The 22750-nt window shown below is 41.7% G+C and overlaps 1 protein-coding gene across 10 annotated transcripts in view; it reads left to right on the top strand.

Moving 5' to 3' along the window:
* Window positions 1-434: 434 nt before the first annotated feature.
* Ccdc39 (coiled-coil domain containing 39) overlaps window positions 435-22750 on the top strand; it is a 33569-nt gene continuing 11253 nt past the window's right edge. For 3 of the 10 annotated variants that reach the window (XR_003954359.1, XM_006535499.4, XM_006535502.4), the window contains exons 1-11: window positions 437-655; window positions 3572-3691; window positions 5536-5682; window positions 6796-6954; window positions 7728-7820; window positions 7916-8044; window positions 12041-12232; window positions 14000-14103; window positions 14603-14735; window positions 18111-18305; window positions 19205-19369. Coding sequence is in view for 6 of the 10 variants with exons in the window: in XM_006535499.4 (XP_006535562.1) it covers window positions 566-655; window positions 3572-3691; window positions 5536-5682; window positions 6796-6954; window positions 7728-7820; window positions 7916-8044; window positions 12041-12232; window positions 14000-14103; window positions 14603-14735; window positions 18111-18305; window positions 19205-19369 (1527 nt within the window). In the remaining 4 variants the exon portion in view is untranslated. Of the gene's footprint in view, window positions 656-3571; window positions 3692-5535; window positions 5683-6795; window positions 6955-7727; window positions 7821-7915; window positions 8045-12040; window positions 12233-13999; window positions 14104-14602; window positions 14736-18110; window positions 18306-19204; window positions 19370-22750 lie in introns of those variants that run through there. The other 7 variants (XR_003954357.1, XM_006535500.4, XR_001783715.1 and 4 more) reach the window with 5 other exon arrangements.

The following is a 22750-nucleotide window of genomic DNA, read 5'->3' as shown; positions in this document are numbered from 1 at the left end:
ATTGGAAAAATGCCTTGATTTATTGCTTCCTTTTCTTCTGCAATTACAAAAACGTAGTGAAGCAAGTTTCCATGCGAGAACATGCTATTTGGGGCAGCCTGGATCTGTGTTCCCAGATCATGGTCCCTTATATATGACTTAAGAACAAATCTGAAGCCACTTTTGGGTATTATACTATCCCTCAATCTGGTGGTCGTCCATCCTGCTATCCTGTAGTCCACCATCCTGGCACCCCAGGAGCCTATGCCTTCCATCCCCGAACTTTGTGGTCCTCTGGAGCACCCGAGCTTCCAGATTTGCACGTTTTGGAAGTCCTGGGAGTGTATCTATCCGTGCAAAGAGAGCTGTGCCTCACAGACACAGGCAAGCAAATTCTACCGGCTGCAAAAAGGACAAGGGAATTCTCAAAGGAAGTTCCGCCTTCCAGCCTGAGTGCTTCCTGTTTGGTAACTAAGGGCGCCTGGCTGTTGCTAGGGCCGCGGAATACAGACGGTTAGGCTTGGCTGCGAGCTCCAGGGAACGGTTTTGGGTGGCTTGTCTGTGATTCCTTTGAGCCTCGTACGCCATGTGCAGTGAGTTCTTGTCAGAGCTGCACTGGGAAGATGGGTTCGCCATCCCCGTGGCCAATCAGGAGAACAAGATCCTGGAGGATCAGGTGAGGAGGACCGGGTGGGATTTAGGGGAGAGACGACCAGAGGGGAACAGCTGAGGAATGGTAAAAGGGCTGGTTGAACGCCGCCAGGACTGCCAATGGATGACCAGGTAAAGACTAGGTAAGGAGTGTAAATAGAGGATGCTGGGCTAGGTGGGTATCCAGTGGGAATCCGGGGGAGGGCCAGGGAAGACCAAGTCCCACGTACAGGTGCCGCGCTGCTCATTTGCACCTCTTGTGGCCTGACTTCATCACTTAGATCTGATACTCCGGCCTCCCCACTTTCTCTCCTGCTCCTATCAGTTACTACACATTTGAAAGTTTTATCGAAGCAACAATTTCTATTCAGGGCCATAAAACCCGAGTCTCACTCTTCCAGCTGTTTCAGGTGCCAGCTAGCAGGCCTTTCCCATCCAATTAAGGATCACAAATGCATTTTTGGTGTTTCCTAGTAACCACCATTTACACATGTGCACACACAAGACACATTCTTGCCAGCATTTGTGTTTCTGTGATGTTTAAAATCGCTTGAGGTGCTTTCAAGGAAAACATTTTAGTGAAGTATGCAATATAGAGTTTCAGAGTGAGAATCGAGGTGTCACAAGATGGTGAAATATTTCACATTGTTAGGACAAACCTGCACCAACTAAAATACATGCAGTTTAAGTCGTTTTTTTGTTTGTTTGTTTTTTGTTTTTTTAATTGCAACCGGCTCCACAAAGTTAATGCATCTTTAGCAGTCACCCAAAGTCCCACGAAATGGTACTAGGGTGTGGGGAAGAGGGAACCAAGAATTGAAGATTTGTGCAAATTGACAAGGTAGAAGAGAATATTTTCTGCCCTCTGAAAGTGAGCATAAAAGACTTTTGGGTAAATCTTCTGAGAAGACTGGAACGTTTGGAATGCTCTGCTCTGCTCTGCTCTGCTCTGCTCTGCTCTGCTCTGCTCTGCTCTGCTCTGCTCTACTCTACTCTGCTCTGCTTTGCTCTGCTCTCCCCTCTGGTTAGGATTGGGCATTTCCCCTTAAGGACCATCAATATTAGGACAGATAAAAGATCACTGCTGGTGCCCGAGTCATAGCCGCCAATTGAAGGTTTGGAGCCAGCCCACCAACCTGATGGGTGTCTTGTTGAACTAGAGATGAGATGGGCAGGAGACACTGTATAATTAATATATTATTACATTGTATAAGAGGTATTTAGGAGAGCGATCCTGCTGGCTCTACAGTTAGCATTTGAATTTAAGGTTCTTGTCCTGTAGTTTTTATGCTCCTCCTTTCATTACGTTACCCTTCTTTCTTTTCGGGGTATGTGTTTGTGATGTATGGTGGTGGATGTGACTAAATAGTGTACATGTGTGCGCATGTGTGCAGAGGCCAGAGATCAAGCCTAAGCGCCATCCCCCAGGCTCTACTTCTACCTTACTTTTTGAGGCAGGGTCAATCTTACTGGGATCTGGGGCTACCAGATTAGGCTAAGATGGCAGACTAGTGAAGTCCTCCCAGCTCTGTTTCCTTTATGCTGGCGTTACAAGAACATGTCACATGGCTGGCTTTTTTTCCGTGGATGTTTGCAGAGAAATGTAGTTCCTTCCCTCCCCCTCTTTCCTCCTCTCTTCCTCCCTTTCTCTTCCTCCCCCCTCCTTTTTGTCAACACAAGCTGGAATCATCTGAGAGGAGGGAACTTCAACTGAGAAAATATCTCCATAAACTTGGTCCTGTAGTCAGTCAAGCCTGTGGGGCTTTTTTTTTTTTTAACTAATGGTTCATTGGGGGGGGGGGGCACACCTGCTGTAGGTAGCGTCAGCCATGGCCCTAGGTTGTCTAAGAAAGCAGGCTAAGCAGCCTATGAAGAGCAAGGCAGTAAATAGCATTCCTCCACGGCCTGTGCTTCAGTTCCTACTTCCAAGTTACTTTCCCTACTTCAGTTCCTGTTCCAATTTCCTCAGTGGTGCATGGTTGTCTGGAAGTGTAAGATGACATAAACTGTTACTTTTGGTCATGGTGTTTGTCATAGAGATAGAAACCTAAGATCATAAGACAGCCCACAAGTTAGAGATGTATGTAATAGGATTTCCCTAACCCTGCTGTATGAGAAGTACATGCTACATGAACTATAGTATTAATCTCCCAAAATAGTCTCTAGATGGCAACATTATTTACATTTAAAAGATTGGTAGAATTTTAAGAAGTTCCTGTGGAAATTTTAAAAATAAAGATGGCATGGACTAGATATCTGTGTCCTTCCAAAACTCAAATTTTCAGTGTGATGGTGTTTGGGAGATAGGATCTCTGGAGGGATGTTTATACTAGCTGCTTTTCTGTTGCTGTAATAAAACTTCATGATCAAGGAAACTTATTAATCAAGGCATTTAATTGGGCTTTGAGGGTTAGTAGTTTTGTAAAGGTCACAGTCAATGACTGCAGGAGTAGCTGAAATCTTATTCTCAAAATGTAAGCAGGAGGCAGAGAGCATACTAGAAATGGTATGAGTTTTTAAAACCTCAAGCCCACCCACAGTGACACACCTCCTCCAAAGCCACACCTCCCGATCCTTCCTAAACAGTTCTACTAACTAGGGACCAAGCATTCAAACATGAGTCTATGGGGCCATTCTCATTCAAATTACCCCAAAGGTGGAGCTCTCATAAATGAATCAGTGCCCGTATAAAAAGAGGAAAGAGAGAGATACTTTCTCTGTCACATTTAGATACAGAAAGAAGACATTTGTTTGCAAAGTAAGAAGAAAGGGCTCACTAAGAATCTTGCAATTCTTAGCCTGTGTAATTGTGACAGATACATTTCCGTTGCTTTAGGCATCAAGTCTCTGATATTTCTGTTATAGCATGTCAAACTGACTATAATGCAAAGTAAATGAAGATTTGGTTTGCTTTTTAATCATGGCATTTGTTACTTAACAGTTGGCAAAGCTCCGAGAGGAAAAATCAAACTTGCAAGATCAGCTTCATGACTATGAAGAACGAATTAATTCTATGACTTCTCACCTTAAAAATGTGAATCAGGAATTTTTATTTACACAGGTACAGGAACATGTTGTGTGTTGTCATTGGGTATTACGTGCCACATTTGCTCTGATGATTTTACGTTAGAGCTATAACAGGAAACCTCATCCTAACCACATGATTATGAACATAGTTTTGAACCTGAAGGAGACAGAAAGAATGTTTTGAGAAACTTAAGTACTGTTCTCAGTTGCTAGCAGACTCCTTGAAGAAGAACTCACTATCAAGCTCTCACAGAGTGTTAACTGGCAGTCCAGCACAAGGAGGGGGCCGTGGGGTAGTGCAGAGTGACTGAAGGTAGACAAAGCTGGCTGTGTGGCTGGCAGAGCTTTGGCCTCCAGTTTAGTTGTCCAACATGGACCTCTGGGCTCACTTTGGGTACAGGTCTGTCTTCACCCTCCTGAAATCTCTGCAGTGTCATGGTATTTTAGTATAGGTCAAGATTAGAATTTTATTTTTTTAAATGACACCATCTTGCTATAGAGCTGGTCTCAAACATATGATCTTTGTACATTAGATTCCCAGGTGCTGGGATTACAAATGTGTGCCATCACACCTGGTTCTAGGAATTGAAATCTTAACGCTAATAGTGATGTTTTTATGTTTTAGAAGACTTTTCAGATAAGAGGGGCAGGCAAAATTCATTTTACACATTCTAACACTAGGGCTAAGAGGGTTTGGCTCAGCTGTTAAGAATGTTTGCTGAGCTCCCAGAGGATCTGAGTTCAGTTCCCAGCACCCATGTTGAAAGGTTTACAACCACTTGTAACTCCAGTTCTTCAGGCCTCCATGAGCCATGTGCCATGTGCATAATAAATAAAATACATAATAGCCACATAAATAAAATACAAAAATAAATCATAAAAAGCAATATTAGTACAAATCTACTTCAGTTAAAATGGGGTGACTATGTAATCACTACAAGGAGCCCAGACATCAGGAGCACACATCAGCACTGGGAACATTACAATTTCCACCTCACCTCAAAAAATTAATAAGTATATCCTTTTGAGAAATAGTTACATTAAAATGGACAAAACCATGTTTTATAAATACTTTATATGCAATGAAGGTAATTACTAACCTTACTGGATTTTATTATAAATCCTAATAAACGTTTCACATTTAATTAATTTTTCTAAACAATACTTAGGATTCCTCCAGATTTGATGAGTAATTGATAAACTATTATGTCTTCTCAGCTCCTCACTACACTCTTGAGTCAGGATTGGAGGAAAAGAGGGGCTCTGTGGGAACACCTTACTACCATGGAACCTGGATTATGAGACCAAAGTCAGTAGTCTTCCCCCAGGGCTAGCAGCTTTGACACTGTAAAATAAACACTCAGAACTCACCCTTGAAGGGCTCTCTAACCAGAAAATAGTCTTTTAAGAAACAGAGCCAAATACAAAGACATAACTCTGTACTAATACATTCTAAGAGATGTTTACTCCTCCGCATGTAAATAGTTATCAGACTCGTCTCTGTTAAGTAGAACTAGGTGATTAATTCAATATAAACCCCATTTTCTCAATTATTTATAACCAATATTTCTCCCTTTTTGGTAAGGATGAATTATAGCTTCTAGTTTTCACCTTCCCAGGTTCTTTTCTTTAGTTTCTGCCATATAACTCCTGAACTCCTGACAGCAGTCCTCTGGGAAGTCCGTGGCTAAGCTCCTCACGGCTCAGCGCTGAGAGACAGCCGCAGAGGAGCCACATGCTGCAGTGGGTCAGATCCTACCCTGGTGGAGTTAACTGTTCAATCTGAGCACTTGGGCTGGGGCTGCGTCGTGCAGTGATATATTTCATACTATAGAAACATATATCGAAGTGCTTCTATGTTGTGTAATTATTTTTCAGTCTCTTTACAAAGCAAGGGAGAGTGAGATCGAGAGCGAAGAACATTTTAAGGCCATTGCTGAAAGAGAGCTGGGCCGAGTCAAGAATGAGACCCAACTGCTGGAGAAGGAGATGGCGATCATCCGGGAGCGCAAGAGCCAAATGGAAGTGGGTGTGGCTTGCTGCGGTCCTGCTTCTGAACCAGCTCTCTCCAGGGAGAACCTACCTTTTCTCTGAGATTTATTTACATGGTTCCTCCCTCCCGCCCCCATGAAAAGACAGCGTTGTGGCTTGAAAGAAATGATCAAACATTGCATTTCTGCTATTAATAAGACTTACTTATAGGTGCAGGCCACACTGTTAGCAGACAGATAACTTTCGGTTTTAAATTTCACCTCAAAGTTTTACCTTTTATATTCTTCTGTCAACGTGGGGACCTACCTTGGTTAGCGTCTCTGCTGCTGTGAGAAAACACTGACCACAAGCAGCTTGGGAAAGAGGGCTTGTTTGGTTTAGAAGTCAGGACAGGAACCCGAGCAAGAGCAGAAGCAGGAGCCATGGAGGAGTGCTCCGTGCTGGCTTCCTTGCAGACTCACATCAGCTACTTTTCTTTTATCTCCCAGGAACACAACTTAAGGTGTGCTGGCCCCTTCTGTACCAGTAACTAGTGAATGAAAAGAATATTCATTCACATGCGTATTCTAATTATGTAAAGTAATGTTTATAGAGCCAATATAAATAACGTTTACTGATTTAATGCACGTTTTCTTTTCTGGTTATAGATTCATTAAGTGACAACATTTACAGAAATAATTTATACCCTGTATTGTATTTACTTCAATTGGAACTACTTCCAAATCTTTCTGTAAGAGACCTCGTTAGAGTAGCAGACGTGACTGGAAATGGGCTGACTTTGTCATCTGTTTAAGCAAGCACGTCAAGCAAGCTATTTTAACTGACCCCCACACTCACATATTTGGGGTGGCTTTGGTTTGGGATCTAATGGGTTCTCTATGAGAGAACTGCCCTAAAGCTTTTTCGCAAGAACCTTGACTTAACCAACTGTTTTTGACCTTGTCTGATTACCTCTGTTTTATAACTGAAGAATTAAAATACAAGCATGGTAGTAATAGAATTGAACATACTATACCACAAACATGTGGAAGGCAGAGCTTGGCTTTCTCCATTTGTTTGGTTGGTAGTATAAAGTATGTGTTGTGATGTTTGCATAATAAATAATGTTTTGTTATTGCCTGTTCTCTCCTGTTCCTTGGAAAGTAGAACAATATATTTAAAACTACTCAAAAGCTGGATGACTTGAAATGTCAGATGAACTGGGACCAGCAAGCCTTGGAGGCCTGGCTGGAAGAATCGGCTCACAAAGACAGTGACTCTCTGACCCTTCAGAAGTACTCTCAGCAAGACGATAACAAAATCAGGGTGAGACGTTAGGCATTGCTAGAACCGCTTTTCTCTAAGTCCACCTTTAAAACATGAAGTCATAGTCACTGATTTTGGAGGCAACTGTCCTTGAAGGTTTGGGGCCAGGCTCTTCTTTGAGAACCTTTTGGGATGAAGTGTCATTTCTCAAGAAGAACGAGTGCAGTCAAATCCTCCAGCATGTTGCTGCCTCTGAAGCCATATGACCCCCCCCCCCCCACCCAGGAACCTGAGTTATGACTTCAAAGGACATTTCAAAGCATTTCAGGAGAGAAAGTTTTAGTCATCCTAAAACTATTAATTAATTTTGGATACTTTGACATTTGATTTGAATATTCCATATAAGTTCTACTGATTTGAGATACTATTGCAGTTGATAAGTTATTTTTTGTAATTTATACTGTGCAAATTTACATTGTGTAAAATCCACTTAGTAGCTCATCTACTGTGATAGTGAAGCTACTGTCGTACAGCTCCATTCTAGCAGATTAAATACCAAATGTGCTATTTTAAATATTTTTAAATGGCAGGTTATGTTTGTATTTTTCTCCTAACTTGTGTTATAAGCCATCTTAGAAACAGGTACATTTCCATGGGGATATATGCAAACAGTACATTAATGCTTTGGGAGCTAGACCATAAGAAAATATATATTATTTTATATTGTTTAGATAGTGTTTACATAAGATGTAATGATACAGAATGCTAGATATGCTATATGCCAACTTTAATACATGATAATCATAACTATTTTCCATGTAATCACATCATAGGCCCTGACTCTGCAGTTAGAAAAGCTGACCATGGAGTATAACGAGAAGAGGAAGCTTCTAGACAGTGAACTGACAGAGACGCTAAGTGCGCAGGTTGGTCTCCAGAGATATTTACTTCTTAACTTCCAAGGCGATATTTGCAAAAGCATTTAGATTAATGGAAGTGTCATCTTCTGTTTGTTCTGCAGTTAGAATTAGATAAAGCTGCACAGGATTTCCGGAAGATTCACTTAGAACGGCAGGAGCTCATTCAGCAGTGGGAGAACACCATTGAGCAGATGCAGAGGCGGGATCAGGAGATAGACAACTGTGCCCTGGTGAGCGAGCTGCAACCTTGCGATGCCGTGCTACTGTCTCCCGCTTACCGCATCAATTTAAAATATACATCATAGCCTGGGGTGGTGGTGCATACTTTTAATCGCAACACTTGGGCAGCAAAGGGCGGCAGATCTCTGTGAGTTTGAGGCCCCTGGTCTATTTAGTTCCAGGACAGCCAGGGCTACATACCAAACTAAACTGAACCAAACCAATCCAAACCAAACCAAACCAAACCAAACTCAACCAACTAACCACCACCATAACAAAATAGCATGCTGCTGTTTGAAAGTCACGTTTCAGCAAGATATAATGGTCCCGGCAAATGTTTCTCCAAGCCAAGTCAAGCATTTAGCAATGGGCCTCAATGGACATTATTTATTTATTTATTTATTTATTTATTTATTTATTTATTTATAGTATTATTATCCTTGAGAACTGAGATTTCCTTCCAGCATTCCAGCCCATGGTTATCTGTTGTAACTCGGGTTTCACAGGTTGCTCTTTGGCCCCAAGTTCTAGGTATGTAGGAATGGCTGTGGTAGACAATTCAGACAAGGAAAGAGATACAGAAGTCCTGGCTGCCAGCGTGGTCCATTATTGAAGTCATGGCACCAATGATGAGTGATAGCTGAAATGAGGCAGGGATGGTGTGGGAGTAATTCATGGGGATTTAGGAGAAAGTTTGGACGAAATCATTAAGAAATGGGATGTTGCCAGGGCATGGTGATGCACGCCTTTAATCCCAGCACTCAGGAGGCAGAGGCAGGCAGATTTCTGAGTTCCAAGCCAGCCTGGTACAAAGTGAGTTCCAGGACAGCCAGGGCTATACAGAGAAACCCTGTCTCAAAAAACCAAAAAACCAAAAACCAAAAACAAAAAAACAAAAAGAAATGGGATGTTGGTAGACACAGTTAGAAGATCAGGAGGGATGATCTTGGAAAGAAGAAATTGAGGGAGAAAGCAAGCGGCAGGGAGAGGTGTTAAGGCCACTCTTCCTCTACTGAATGAAAAGGCAAAGAGCAGAGGTGCCGGCAGTTTGGACTTCTGAGAAAAGGCTGGGATGCTTGTTTGTTGTATTGACAGAAGAGCCGTGCCTCCCTGGAAAGAACAACAGAGCCATTCTGGTTTTGACAGCAACAGTCCTTGAAGGTTGGAGCCAGTGTCTTCTCTGAGGATGTATTGAAATTAAATGTTGTTTCTGCAGAATGACTGCAGTTAAATACCACACCGTGTTCATTCTGAACTCTTGAGGCTGACATCGGTGTCTACTTCTGGACATCCTGTTACTTTCAAACCCCAAGCCCTGTTCCGTAATGTGCCTCAAGCAGGCCCAGGATCACAGGTTTCCAGCCAGCGGTTTGCATGTAGCCCACGACTCTTCAGTTAGGTGTTTCTTCCAATCCTTCTCCCTTTCTCCAGCTTGTGTCTTGCTACCAAGACACATTTGTGTCAAACCCAGGGAACTACTTAGTCACCAGCAGCATTGTTAAGAAACTTGACTGCTGCTGTTAGTATTAACTTATCTGCCTGAGTGGCAGAAAAGCTAATGTGATGACGGCTTTCAAGTGAGCATTTGAAACGTGTAAGCTTAGAAGAGTCTGACAGTCCTCTGGCTGTACCAGCACAATAGTGATATAGAACACTACATTAAGAATGTCAATTGATAAGGAGGACATATAAGAACACTACCTTAAAAATTAGTTATTTGATAGAATCACCTTTGTTGAAACTTAAATATACTTTAAGACAAGTTTTCCTTTTAATTCATCGGTTCTGCTGTCCCGAGTAACTGATAAGAACCCTGTTGCTCTGCTTCCCGGCTCTGCCAGCCTTCCTGTTGTGCACTAAGAGCTGGCCCTTTTCAACTTGGCATTTGCTTTTCTTCTCCATCTGACCCTAGAAGCCCTACTTTGCTAGCCTATTTTTTTCTGCCTTTTCTTTTGGGTCACATTTCAACCATTTTGTTATGACCCCTTCCCATACCACCCTTCCCACTTTATGTTTCAACCACAATAAATGCTTAAAATCTATCCATATTTGTTTTTAATTATTTCCTTTATTTTTGAGATTATGATATAATTACAGTATTAATTCTTTCCCTTTCCTACTTCCAAACTCTGATGTGTACCCCTCTTTGCTTTCTTTCAAATTCATGGCCTCTTTTTTCATTAATTGTTGTTACACAAACACACGCACGCGCGTGCACACACACGCGCGTGCACACACACACACACACACACACACAATATTGACTATATACTATAAATATATTGAATGTAATATAATGAATATATGTTTATATTATATGCATACACATGTATATAACTGTAGCCTGCTCAAGCTGTATGATGATACTTGTATGCATGTTTTCAGGCTGACCATTTGGTATCAGACAGCCAGTAAGTTTGCTCTTCCCTGGGGAAGACCATGCCTCTCACTCTCAGCATTCCTTAGTTGCCTATAGTTCTTTCTATAAGGCTGGGGCCTCCTCCTCCTCATCGTCATCTTTTCCCTATTCACTTTACAATGTCTATTGTTACCATCCTTGTTTAGCTCAGGTTTAGGTAATCACGTTGGTGAGACTTTCCCATTGTAGTTTTCGATGTTACTAGGAGACATCATCTCACAGTAAATGCCCAGACTCTGGCTTGTATAATTTTCCACTCTCTCCTTCTCAATGTTCCCTTAGCCTTAGGTGTGGGAGTGGACTGGGCTCTACACTGTGCGTTTTGACCGGCTATGGTTCTTGGGAATGGTCTCAACGATCACAAAGAAGTTTCTTTGGTGAAGGATGAAGTCTACACTTGCCTATGGATTTAAGGACAAATGCTTGGAATGTCGTTAGAGATTACGCTGGTTTAATAAAGTGTAGCTTCTCCTCCAAGATCCATGACCTCACCAACCCTGGGGAGTTGGCTACGTTTCTAGTATCAGGAATGATTTTCCACGTAACTTGGCCCTATATCCAATCAGAGAGTTGCTGGTTACTTCCAAGGTCTGAGTGCCACCATTGCACCCTTAGGCTGTTGTGCCATGCTGCTCGTTGCCGTGCTTCTTAGCCTCCTAAGTGGATGACTGGTGGTTGACTCCTTCCTTTGGAAGCTTGCATGGCACCTCTTAGTACCACTAGCTCTCAGGGTGGAGGAGCACTGCCTGTTGATGATGTAGTCAGTGGCTCCTGCCGGGGAGGAGTTATTATCTTCTTTTCCTCCTTTTACATAAGATACAGAACTCCGAGGGTTATTTTTATTATTGTAATTTCAAGACCGCCAAACAGCCTAAGTGAGGACATTTTCATTGAAGCCAATAACAAATGATGTATTTTTGTTTTGTCTTGTTTTGTTGCTACGGGGTCTCTTTGTATAGTCTAGACTGGCCTCGAACCATGAACTCAAGGCTGTTTCAAACCTGAACTACTCCTCTCAGCCTCCTGCGAGCCATGTGCACCATATCTGGCGAAATGTTACTTTTAAAAGATGAAAAATTGGGGGTCTTGACAGTATTTAGAAAATTTCACTGATGCCTAAGATTCTCTTTGCAAACTACTCAGTACTATTTCTGGTTTTGTTTCTTTTGGGAGAACTTTCCCTTTCTGTGTAAAGGCCTATTCATTTCCTTGCTTGTCAGCTCTTCCAGATAGATGCAGAAAATATAATAACATTTAATGATGTGAATTCAGAGATATTCAAGCACAGCATATTGACAACCACATCCTATTTAGCTAGGGGTGATGGCGTACACTTTAACCCCAGGCAAATCTTTGTGTGGTTAAGATGAGCCTGGCCTTCACAGAGACTTCCAGGCTACCCAGGGCCTCAGTGAGACCCTGTCTCCAAACAACAGCAACAACACACTCCCCACAACAGCAAACATTTTTAAAGACTTTTTAAAATAAAAAGTAAGTGTTGAATATTAAAAAATAAAAACTTAACTCCCTTTTGTTTTAGTTGGAACTTAGGAAATACTTGAGCGTATGCATTTGTCTCTATCTTTAGGCATTATCACGAATAAAGCAGGAAGCAAGAGAAAAAGAAGGCGTGGTGAAAGAGAAGATCAAGTTTCTGGAAAATGAGGTTGAGAACAACATAGAATACGAGAGAAAAATTTCTGTTGCTGAGCGGAAAGTGTCCAAGTGCAGGATGGACTACCAGCGTCACGAAGGCAACAGAAGTCAGCTGAAGGATGAGGTGTGTCACCCGAGCACTGGCCTGCGGTCACACAGAAGCTCAGTGGCACTGGAGAGGCCTGCTGGCTCTTTCCCTGAAATCTTTGAGTGTGTGTGTGTGTTGACTGACACTGCCTTTGTGTGGCAAATGCAGCTCACAGCATCAGCTCTGACTTGATATGCTGACACTGGGTCGTGTTTCCTGAGACTCGGTACTGCTGACTGTTACCTATTGATGCTCTCTTCAGAAAACTGCCAGGGCCAAACCTTTGCTCGTTTACAGTCCTTATGCTTTTACTCGCAGTGGGCAGCATGCATTGCTTGTGTGTTTTGGATGTGGACACTTTATCAGATCTGTGGTTTGGAAGTGTTCTGCAGGTGGCCTTATGCAGTATGTTGGTGTCCTAAGCTGGGCAGAGGAGAGCGAGCCCTGCTTCCTTGTACTTTTGTCCTTTTTTGAACAGTTAGAAAGTAGTAGATCTCACCTCGAGGTTTTAGTCCACGCTGAGTTGATTCCATATACAGTACAAGAGAAATAACATGTTATTATTTATATTTATTATTTATATTAAGTAATACATGTTATTACCTCGCACTGTGGGTCTCTGGTTTTCCCAGAGCCATTTCTGGAAGGCGCTGCCTTTCCCTGTTAAGGGTTTTTAGGAAGTCTGCTGATGTATACAAGCACATGGATTTGATCCTGCCTTCTGTTCTGTCCCGTTGGTCCAGGGGTCTGTCTGGGGACTAGTACCATACTGCTCTGATTGCTGTGGCTGGAAAGTAGGAAGTATAATTATCCAAGCTTCATTTTTCTTGTTCAATTTGCTCTAGGTTGTTTACATACTCATTTTATAGCCCCTTATGCATTTTAGGGTTGTTTTATCTTTTTCTGTGATGGAGGAATTCTTATTCACCAGTGGTGAGAAAGCAAACTTATATTACCACAATGGAAGTCAACACGGAGTTCCTTAGAAAACTAGTTATTGAACTACTGTTGCATATGGGGTAGTAGTGGCTCTCCTGGCTATATCTTAGATTTAGATTAACAGTCAAATGTGTGGAGGAAGGTGTGAAATGTCACTGTAGGCTGTGTATGAGGTGTGTGTCACTGTAGGATGTGTGTGAGGTGTGCGTCATGGAGGATGGGTGTGAGGTGTATGTCATGGGGGATGGATGCAGGGAGTTGGCTGGGTTGAATTTTGAGGTTTTCCATATCCAGCTGCATTTGTCAGGCTATCCTGACAGGTTATCTATTCACATCAGGGTATCTACAGCAATGGTTCTCAACCTGTGGGATGTGATCCCCTTGGAAGCACCAAATGACCCTTTCAAAGGGGTCACACATCAGATATCCTGTATACCAGATATTTACATTATGATTCATAAGAGTAGCTAAATTATAGCTCTGAAGTAGCACTGGAAATCATTGTTGGTCGCTACAACATAAAGAACTGTATTAAAGGGTCACAGCATTAGAAAGGTTGAGAGCCACTGATCCAAAGTCATATTACCCCTGAGCAGGAATAGTGACTACCTGTTTTTACATGCACTTTCAACTTTATATATGGTGATATTTATCATGTTTTTCATGTTATGAAACAAAAAGTCATCTAAACTTTGATGTGGGGATCAAGGAGAGCTACAGATAGGTATTAATTACACAAAGTTGCTATCTATATAGGTGTTATTTTAAGGTTAGAACTTAAAGTAGGAACAATAGCATTTCTCAGAAAAAAAAACCTTATTGAATGTGAACATGTAACTTTTTTTCCTGTCTAATGATAACTAGCTGGATACTTTAAAAACCACTCTCAACAGAACATCCAGTGACTTACAAGCTCTGAGGAAAAACATTTCCAAAGTAAAGAAGGACATCTTTGACGAAACATTAAGGTAAGAAAAACCCATATAAAGATATGTAAATATTAAATATATTTCTGGTCTATATTTAGAAATATATTAGTGCTTAAAATTATTTTTGTAAATATATGCAAGATTATAACTGTTAACGTTCCTTTTTTTGCTGGTGCTAGGTATGAAACCTAAGGTCTTGAATGTGGTAGGTAAACATTTACCACCCAGTGGTACCCCAGCTCACTGAGCTCTGCCTTAGCTCACTGAACCCCACCCCTGCCCACTGAACCCCACCCCTGCCCACTGAGCTCCACCCCTGCCCACTGAGCTCCACGCAACTTATTTGCTCCATTATCAAGCTCCAGATCTTCTTGTTTTATTTTGTTTTTCATCAGAGAGGCTCAGAGAAATAGTTTTATAGCCTACCAGATACATGATGGTAATGACAATGTTTGCAGCAGAAGCAACTAATCTTGTGTATCTGTGTCAAGTACTCTTTTAAGCTTGTTTTCTAAATTTCCTTACAAACATTATTTAGATTACAAAAACTTAAACATCACAATGAGGTTGTAAAACATAAATTAAAGATGATAACTGAGAAGACCCTATCTATTGAAGAGAAAGCTACCAACATGGAAGACATGCTGAAGGAGGAGGAGAAAGGCCTGAAGGTAAACCTTCTTTTGGATTTTTACAGAAGCACAGCAAATTCCCAAAGAATGAAGTACTTTGTGCTAGGAATTAGAGCACTGTGAAGCTTCAAAGGGCCCTGGTTCTGAAGGCAGCCCCACACTGTGCCCTGTAGCCCATTCCCTTCTGCTGCCTATTCTTCCATGTTTCCCCTGCCCGTCTGGTCAGTGTGTGGCAAGTGTCCTTGTTTGATAGCATCCTGCCTCCTCCTCATTCTGTTGTGTGCATTCATGATCAAACCTTCTCATACTCTGGCCCGCTGTGGGTATTCCATCAGCGTTTTAACCTCTTACAGCCCGGGGTCATTTTTGGCAAGAGGCCTGTGAAATGCACCATTTCACTAATTAGATGGGCCTCTTCTTCCACCAGTCTAGAGTGTGCTAGTGACAGTAAATCCAACTTTTAAGAAACCAGAGGAGGTTTCTTTGCCACCTTCTCTTTGGAATTTTGGAAAGGGCACTAGGTTTGTGGCAGGGCAGCCCTGCCTCCTGATTTTCCTGTCTTTTGTTGATGAAGGAGGCGAAGGGATAATGAAGATGGAGTCATCTCTGAGCACTTGACTAAATGGTATAAAATATGACTCTGCTTGCACCTGAAGATGCCTGGTTCCTCAGTGTGCTCTGAATTCCCAAGTAACAACGCCACATGCAGTGGTAGTTAAGTCCAAATCATGCCCTTTTGTTTCACCTGGCCTTAAGAACATGTTTTCCTATGGTACAAACATAAGAGCTGAAAAAAAAATCCTTGAAAGGCTGAGTATATGAACTAGGTAGGTCACAGAGGATAATAAAAGTTATGACATTTAAAAACAAATCAGGTGAATTGAGCTCACTATAGATGTTATCTGTACAAGACTTAACACAAATTAGGCCCATCAACATTTCATCATGAATGGAGAGAGAGAGCACGAGGCCCACTTCTCCCAGAAAGATGACTAGCAGTTAATGCTTGTTGCTGAGGCTGTCACTCTCTCTGGTGGTACAGCCACACAGAAGTTGCCCATGACCCACCCATGCTCAGAGGGTAACTTCCCACCCATGATCAGGCAAGTAACTCTAAACTCAGTGGACCTCACACCCAAAGAAGTCATAGGAGGCCAGGTATAGTGGCACACACTTTTAATCCCAGCACTCAAGAGGCAGAGGCAGGTGGATCTCTGTGAATTTGAGACCAGCCTGGTCTACAAAGTTACAGGACTGCCAAAGTTAGATAATAAGACCCCGTCTCAAAACAAGCAAACTAGCAAGCAAGCAAACAAGAAGTCATGAAAGAAGGAGGTAGACTCTTCAAGAAGAAAGGTACTGGTGATGGAGGGAGGGGACTACAGGATGAGAAATCAAGGTGAAACGACTACAGTTCAGTATACAAATGTATGAAACTGGCAATGAAAATAGAAATAAATAAAACCATTTGAAGACACATGGTAGGGATTAGAATATATTGCTAGCAGAGCAATGCTAAGTGAAGTTCTTAATAGAAGGAAATGATAGTAGGTAGATGACCCAGGCCTCCATAAAGGCAGAAAGAGGATTGGAAATTGCATTACAGAAAATACATTAAAAATCCCTCACATTTAACGAAGGAAGATAGATGAACTTGAAAATATGAGCACTGATACAGATGTACCAATGCTTTGTGAGAGGGCTGTGCTCTGTAGAAGGGATCTCCTGTTTGGAAATTCCATCTGTCAAATCAAGCTGCTCTAACTGTAACTGAGGCAGGAAACAGAAGGGGGGCATTCCAAGAGGAAGCAAGGATTCTGGGACAGAACAAGGTGTGGAGGTTTCCATCCAGGAACATGGAGGAAGTCCGAAGCATGGGCACTGAGCAGCAGTAACCAGCCACTCAGCAGAACTTAGTCTTTTTTTTTTTTTTTTTTTTGGTTTTTCGAGACAGGGTTTCTCTGTGTAGCCCTGGCTGTCCTGGAACTCACTCTGTAGACCAGGCTGGCCTCGAACTCAGAGATCCGCCTGCCTCTGTCTCCCAAGTGCTGGGATTAAAGGCGTGCGCCACCACGGCCCATCAGCAGAACTTAGAATAAAAGGGATAGTAAGTTATGGTCTAATTGGGGAATAACCAAAACTTATGGCCAAGGAATTTGTAAATATGAGTCTCAGAGTTGTTATTCTAGGAGCTTGGGGATGGGAGGAAAACCCACACTTCTATTGTGCTTGCCTCAGTGTTTGTTTGTTTCAGGAAAAGCTCAATGGACTTAGGCACCAGGCTTTCAAATTCTACTGAGCAGTCTTTGAGAAGGTCCTGAGTTCAGCGAGAAGTGACAATTACATGAGAAATACCATTATCAGTTATTGGTTATCTTTTGGTTTGTGAAAATTTGCACACATTAGTCATGGGCTTGTTTTGTTTCACATCGAGGTTCATTGGCTACGGAGTGGGAATGTGGTTATGAGGGAGAACTGTTTCAGTATTTAAAAGTGTTAACTTGTAGTTGGCCTGGTGGTTGGCAGGTCACAGGGAAACTCAGAATGTGTTGGTCATGAAGCTTTCAGGTCAGGGTAGGTCCTTGAGGAGTGTCAGGACCAGAAACTTCCTTTTCTGTCCTTGAGGCCAGCACAGAAGAAAAATCAAGCAATGCAAAGGCTTAGTGAAGGGCTGGACCAGGCTTTGCCTGGCACTGACTTCTACACATTCTCAAGAGCCAGTAGTAAAATTTTCAGCATTTTTTTTTTGTTAAGTTCATTACTAAAACTAGCAACTATTAAAACCTAAATTTTATGTAAATGCGTATACACATTATATTCAAGTCAGAAGTAACATAGCATTCATCATTTATAAATTATACTCTGTGACTAGCTGTGGACTTGAGGTTAAAATGACATCTCTTACACTTGCCATCTATACGTTGCTTCTGTATGTCATCTCTGTAGTGGTGCAACTATACCAGTAGTTTGAAATTTCCCACTGTGCACCGGTGTGCTTACACCGCAGAAGGAGTAGTCATCCTTAGTCCCCATCCACCGGAGAGAGCTGATGGCTAAATGTGGCCCTAAAAAGCTTCAAATTGAACAGTATGATTTCTTTTCCGTTTTTATATCCTCAAGACTGTTCAGTGAACTCTGAACTCACAGGGTGTCTAGTTCTCAGGCCAGGGCAATATTGGATGGAGTTAGGATGGTAGGTCAAATGACACAAGGATAGAAAACTGCCAACCTTGTCTACCAGCACTGGAGATAAGAGAGTGGGGGGATTGGCCAAGCTTTGGGAAGACCTTGTATTTTCAAGGGCTAAATGTTGACGGGAACTTTTGAGCTCCTAAATTTGAATGATCATGTAAATACAGATTTTAAACTATTATAATTTAACTAACTGTTGTAACTCCTACAATTTCTTTTCAGGAAGTGGAGGTTCAATTGGGCATAGTAAAAGACGTGTTATTTAAGAAAGTCCAAGAGTTACAGAACGAGATAGCGAAAGAGAAAGCCCTGGTATCAGAAATTGAAGGAACCCGTTCCTCCCTGAAACATCTTAACAAACAGTTACACAAACTGGATTTTGAAACCCTGAAGCAGCAGGAAATTATGTACAGTCAGGTAGGTGCTCCTCTCTGTGAGTATCTCCTGTAAGGACTTTAGTGCCTCTGGTAGTTGAGTTATCCTAGTGCCCCATGAAAATGAAGAGTTCTAAGATAGCCTAGATAAACACTCAGCTGGTGGCAGCTGGCTCCCATGTTAGGATAATAGAGGCTTGAGAGGGTCTTAAAAGCTACTACTGTAATTTTTAATCTAAAAAGAAAAAAAGGCAAGGGGACCAACACTCTGGGGAGGGAGAAAGGACTGTGTGTTAAAGGACCTGGAGCAGTGGGTCCCTTAGTAAACTAAAGTCTGCAAACATGAGCGTCTTCCACCCACTTTATCTGCACAATACAGTGGAATGCTTGCCCCTTAGTTTTGCCTACATACCTACTTCATGTTCATGTTTATTTTCTAACACCTCCCCATACATCTTAATTTCTTAATCTGAAAAAATTCTTAGTTTCACAATAACACAATATCAAAGATGTTAAAATATAGTGAAAAAACCAACTCATTATATGTTGAGTTTCCATGGTTATCATGACAGGGTTTTTTTTTTTAAGTTTTAAAAATTTTTTATTCTTTTTATCTTATTTTTTTTATCCTTTGAAAAATGTCCACCAGGAATCCTCATTTATTCAGATCCTGTGATCTCCTAAGGTCCCTGATGGCACCGCAATTGTTCTCTGATGAAGTTTGTGTTGCTGTCCTGCATGCTGACTGTTGAGCAGTGTTGTTGCTCCCCTTAGGCTAGGAAGAATTTTATCCTGATTTGCTGGAGGACCAACTTTACTTTAATAATTAATAATGCCAGACCAAAGTTAAGAGCACATGTCAGATGCTGCGTCAACATTTAAACTGAGAGGCTCTTGGTGTTTGCATACACTCACTAACTTCTCTTTTAAAACTATTAACAGGATTTTTACATTCAGCAAGTAGAACGCAGAATGTCACGATTAAAAGGAGAAATTAATTCAGAGGAAAAGCAAGCCCTTGAAGCAAAAATCCTTGAACTTAAGAAGACAATGGATGAGAAAAAATCCACACTTTCCCTTTTGGAATCCCAGATCAAGAAGCTCCATGTAATTCCCTTTCTTGTGGTGTTTCCATCTCCTGATGCGGGTTCCACACGGTCCCTATGTGGTCAGAGTGATTCCCAGCTACCCGCACACACAACGAACGCTTGCCTTTCTATACTTTCTATGCCATGCTCTTCACTTGAGCATTTAATTCGTATAACTGTTGTATCACAAGTCTCTGCCATGTTGTTTTGCCTAACTGTTATAAATGCCTTGTAAAGAAGATGATTATACTTATTATAGGCTAAGACACTTGTTCAGGGGTGCACAGTGAGTTCAGAGAGGTAGGGTTTAAACTCCATTTGACTTCAAAGAATTCTTACACAGCATAGTGTGTAGAATGTTGGGAAAGTCTGATTTCTGCCACAGTAACTGAATTAGTTCTTATTTTTGAAATGCTATCAAGAAGCTTTTTTTCTTTTTCTTTTTTAAATGACCTTGTTCCCATTTAACCTCACAGTTATGCTTGAAACAACGACAGTTAGAAGGGAAAAGTCTTCACTTTTAGGGATTTGATTATGTTTGTTGTAAGGTAAACATCAGTTAAAGTTTAAATTGTGAGAAAGGGCGAAGGAAAGGACAGGTTGGAGCTGGAGGTTGGGGTGTAGGGCTAGGGATGAGCTCAGCCCTCAGCACTGTTGGAAAGGCTGGTGATGAGTGGCCTCTAGTGGTCATAAGTAGAATTGTCTTGATTTACTTAAGAGCAAGACATTTAATTTTAACATGACAGCTTTTAATTTAAGTTCATGGTTTGTAGCTTGATGACATAGTCTTTGTAGCTTTATGACATAGATTTTTATGACATCTTTCAAGTGGTACCTTGTTTTTTTTTTTGAAAATAGCACAGGCTTTGGGATCAGGCACACATTTGAATGTCAAGGTTATGTGGTACTGCTATTTTAATGCTCCGAGTGTTTTCTCATTAACTAACAAGAAAGGGCGGGGAGCGGGGGGCGGGAAGCAGAAACAATGCATGCTAGGTACTCTCCAAACATGGTCCTGTTTGACAATTTAGAGTAGAACCGGACTGTAAAGATCATGAGGAGTGGGCTTCTGAGTTGCACTGTGTGGGGAGCCTCAGTGTCTTCAGGTTCCTAACCACCCCGGCACACCTATGCCTATTGTTTCACACACAAACTCACAGAAATGCAAGTGAATTCCAAGTTGAAGCTGGGTAAACCATGGAGATGTGTTCTCAGCAGGGGTCAAGGCTGAGGGCTTCTTCGAGTGAGTGAGGTCTCACTCTTCTCCAGAGCTTACTATCCAGAAGGGAAACCAACCTCAGGCTCAAATGATGTTAACACGACTGTTTACTTTATTTTGTTATTTTATTTATGATGTGTATGTGTGGGCATGTGTGCCACTGTGCATTTGTGGAGGTCAGAGGACAGTCTTGCAGAGTCATTTCTCTGTCCACTTTTATGTAGGGTCTGGGAATCCATCTTCTTGGCTTGTATCTTTAGATAGCAAGCATTTTTCCCCTTTGAGTCACCTAAATGCCCCACAAATAACATTAAGTTAATTATTTTGTCCTAAATATAATTTTATGAAATCACCATTTATGCCAAAACTTTCCCTCCATTTATGATTTGGCTGAGATCTTAAGTCTTAATACTTCAGAGAAATATAAACAATAAGAAAAGCAGAGAAGAGTCGAGAGGATGGGTGTGTGTGTGAAGAATATGAATATCTTAGAATTTTAAATCTTAGAATAATAACTAGAAATTTTGACTCAGGAACCAAGTGGAGACTAACAAAACAAAGGTGGATCATGTGTGGGAAGGGGAATGTCAGTTCTTAAAACTAAAAAGGTGGTACCTGGCATGTAAGACCTGTCTGTGTGTCTGGTGAGGTTGAACCTTATCAAACATTTTTTTTTCCTGCCAGGCAGATGTGATCACATGCACCTCTGTGTTTAGTACACTGCCTGTGAGCGCTGTCCCAGTAACATCCCTAATTTCACAATAATCCTGGACCAAGAGTTGCTCCCATTTCTATTTCAGAGATGAGGAAACAGATGTGCAATTAAGGCCACCTGAGCCCAGAGCCATACTGTTAGGCAAGGGATCAGTGCTCTGGAGACCAGCAGTGTTTTTATCACCCAGCACTCGGTGCCCTGTAATGAGCTAGCAAAAGGATCCTTTCCTGCCACGGACCGGGCTCAATCGGCCCCCCTCAATCCATGGGAATCAGAGTCTCGGACAGATGGGCATAGAGTCGGCAAGAATGGGGTGACAGACAGGACACGAGGGAGTGTGCTGAATCTGAATGTAATGTCAAATTGAGCATCAAACTTTTTATACAGAAGAAAATAGGGAAGTTAGGTGACACATTGGCAAGGTACAATGAGGTTGCCGGATCCTTAATGACTCTTACACAAAACAGAGGAATGCAAACACAAAGACTGGCAGGAACTGGGCAATAAAACAACTGAGACAAAGTCAGCTCTATCTAAGGTCACCTATAGTCTTAGAAGTCAGGTGTGAGGTCTTTACACTCCTAGGGCAAGGGCTTTCATGCCCAAGTTGTGGTTCTAATTAGGGAGTTCCGCTCTAGCTAACCTTCTCATGAATAATGCAATACTCTAAAACCACAGCCCGATCTACTTCCTAAACCATTGTAAATTCCTGTATATGGGAGCAACCTGGCTTTTATTCTAAGTGATAGTGTGGGGGGACTTTCTACTAATAAGTAATGTAGTCTGCCATACATAACTATAAGAATTCTAGACTTACTTTGCTAAGCTTGCCCTAACTCTACTATTTGAACTGTGTTGACCTGGCCCAAGAGATTTCAAAGGAGAAGAATTTCAGTATGTGGCATAAAGACTGTTTTTGTGGTATTTTGGTGAAGAATGTGGCTACTTTTTACCCTTGTCTGACAAGTCTGCCTGAGGCTAAGGTAAAGAGAATTGGATTAATTGCATTAATTGCATTGACAAAGGAAGTTTCAAAAAAAGCCCAGCAGAGACTTTGTTCTCTGGTTAAGTCTCACAAAGAGAAGGTTGAACAAGCATAGCAAGCTTAGAAAGGCAAAATATAAAATATATGGTTCGAGTATTAAAGGCATACCAGGAAGTGAAATGGAGCAAAATCCTGTGTTTTAGGAAATAACAGATTAAGGGAGTGGGACCTTGGGGCAAGACCCTACCCAGCTGAATTTAGAACCAGGCATGGTGGTACAAACCTTTAATCCCATGAGGCAGGCATGCCGATCTCTGCAATCAGATCTCTGCAGTAGATAGTAATGCCTGATTTCTTTCACTATTTCTCTTACAATACTAGAGGCAATTCTGAAAGTCTCTGAATAGGTAACATTCTTACTGAATTCAAAGCCCGGGGTCGGCTCAAGGACTACCTAGGGCATTGGTGAAGGCCAGGAAGC

Source organism: Mus musculus, chromosome 3, assembly GCF_000001635.26.
Source record: "Mus musculus strain C57BL/6J chromosome 3, GRCm38.p6 C57BL/6J".
NCBI lineage: Eukaryota > Metazoa > Chordata > Mammalia > Rodentia > Muridae > Mus > Mus musculus.
Note: the sequence above shows the minus strand (reverse complement) of the source record. Positions and strands in the feature narration are given on the sequence as shown.